Source organism: Egretta garzetta, unplaced genomic scaffold (assembly GCF_000687185.1).
Source record: "Egretta garzetta isolate BGI_Z169 unplaced genomic scaffold, ASM68718v1 scaffold5, whole genome shotgun sequence".
NCBI classification, from domain to species: Eukaryota; Metazoa; Chordata; class Aves; order Pelecaniformes; family Ardeidae; genus Egretta; species Egretta garzetta.
In genome coordinates, this window is record NW_009259707.1 from 5,209,163 (window position 1) to 5,210,801 (window position 1,639).

Here is a 1,639-nt window from a genome sequence, read left to right on the forward strand (position 1 = left end):
GAAATAGCAAAGGAGCTGGAGGAACAGTTTTACACCCTGGTTCCTTTCGGTAGGAATGAGCTCCTGTCTCCTCTGAAAGACAGTGATGAGGTAAAGTCGCTGTGGGTCAACATTGACTTGGCTCTTTTGTCCAGGATTCCAGAGCGTTTGCCTGAAGAGCCACTGGCCATGAGCGCCGGAGCAAACCAGGCGGCCAGCCTCCCGCAGGGTAGTAGTGCTGACCCCCCCGCAGAGAAGGGTTTACCGAAATCTAGAAGGAAACGCAAGGTGAGCTTCGGGGGGACCAATCAGGGTGGGTAGGGGGGCCTCCGGCAAGTGGGAGGCAAGTGTCGCTTGTGCCCGTGTCCAGTGCTCGATGGCGGTGTCTTCTCCAGACCGGCACTTCAGAGCAGGGCTTTGTCCCCATTCGCCATGTGGAAACCAGCCAAGCCACAGGGGAGATGCCATCCCAAGAGGAGATGAAACTCCTGGCTGCAAGAGATCACAGCCCCTTGGAGAATAGCGTTTGATGCTGGCATGTGGCGTTCCACACCTTAGCAAAGACACCGCCTTTTAGTAGGATAGTATTCTCTCCTGAGGCTTCTCTCAAAACCTGAGCATACAAAAGTGATGCTTAGATCAATAAAGGGAAAATAAAAGGCTATCTTGCCATGGTCTGTACAGTATCACTGTGTGTGTCAAATTAGGAGAGGCAATGTCTTTTTCCCTCTCAGACTGTCAACAAGAGGCAAGTCCTTCGGTCCTGGCAGGGAGCCCCAGCTTTGTGGGGGATACACTCGCAGAGACCTGGGACCTGCCTGGCTCTGCAACCTGCCTCCCTCCTACCCGTGCAGCCCCCTTTTACCTCGGGGCTCCCACACAGCTGTAAGAAGTGGGACTATACTCCATTAGCTGCCCCCTCCCCAGCAGCACCACCATGGCAGGCAGGTGGGCACAGCCCTGCGCTTGCATCCACCCCTCTGCCCTGCCTCCCCCACACGCTTTCTGAGCCGCTAGTGCCAGCAAGAAAGCCCCCTACACCCCACAGCCACAGCTGTCCAGTGAGGAGGCTTTCTGGTCCATTTGTACCCATCTGACCCCAAAAGTCACTCTGAACTGGGATCGCCATCTGCCCAATTTCTGGACAGTTTTACTGTGCAGTCGTCTGTCACCCTCTGAGCTACTGTACTTGTGCAGATTGATCTGTATATTCTTGGGGACCATTTATCTAAAGAAGTCTTTCCTTTTTTTATCTTTTTTTCATTTTGGGGCTCTTTTTTTTAGTATCTGAAAGGTGGCAGCCCTGTTCTGGCCACTGGTAGAGCCATAGCAGAGAGCCCTGATAAGCTTTGAGATGCCTTTGCCCGCATTTTCTTTAGGAAATAGCATGGAAGCAATTGCACAGTACAGAATGGTGGGGAACAGGCCAAGAAAGAGTGGCAGAAACAAAAGATTGATGTTTTGTGCCATAGGAGATGCCAGTGTGATAGTGCCAGGCTGTGCACACAGAAGGAAACAGGAGGACATGATAGAAGAGCAAAATAAATGCAGTCACACTAGAAATGCTTAATCCAACTTTCTGTGGCACACTCTATCTTTTATTCTTCTGTCTTAAAGCATTGCTGCTGTTGGTGGTTTTCATGATATAACAAATACAAGG

The 1,639-nt window shown here is 51.3% G+C and overlaps 1 protein-coding gene across 1 annotated transcript in view; it reads left to right on the top strand.

The window, feature by feature from the left end:
• The window catches only part of AFF3 (AF4/FMR2 family member 3), a 285,751-nt gene that overhangs the window by 248,103 nt on the left and 36,009 nt on the right, over positions 1-1,639 (top strand). Inside the window, exon 14 of the mRNA XM_035894361.1 lies at positions 8-267. Within this exon, the coding sequence (XP_035750254.1) occupies positions 8-267 (260 nt within the window). The remainder of the gene's footprint in view (positions 1-7; positions 268-1,639) is intronic.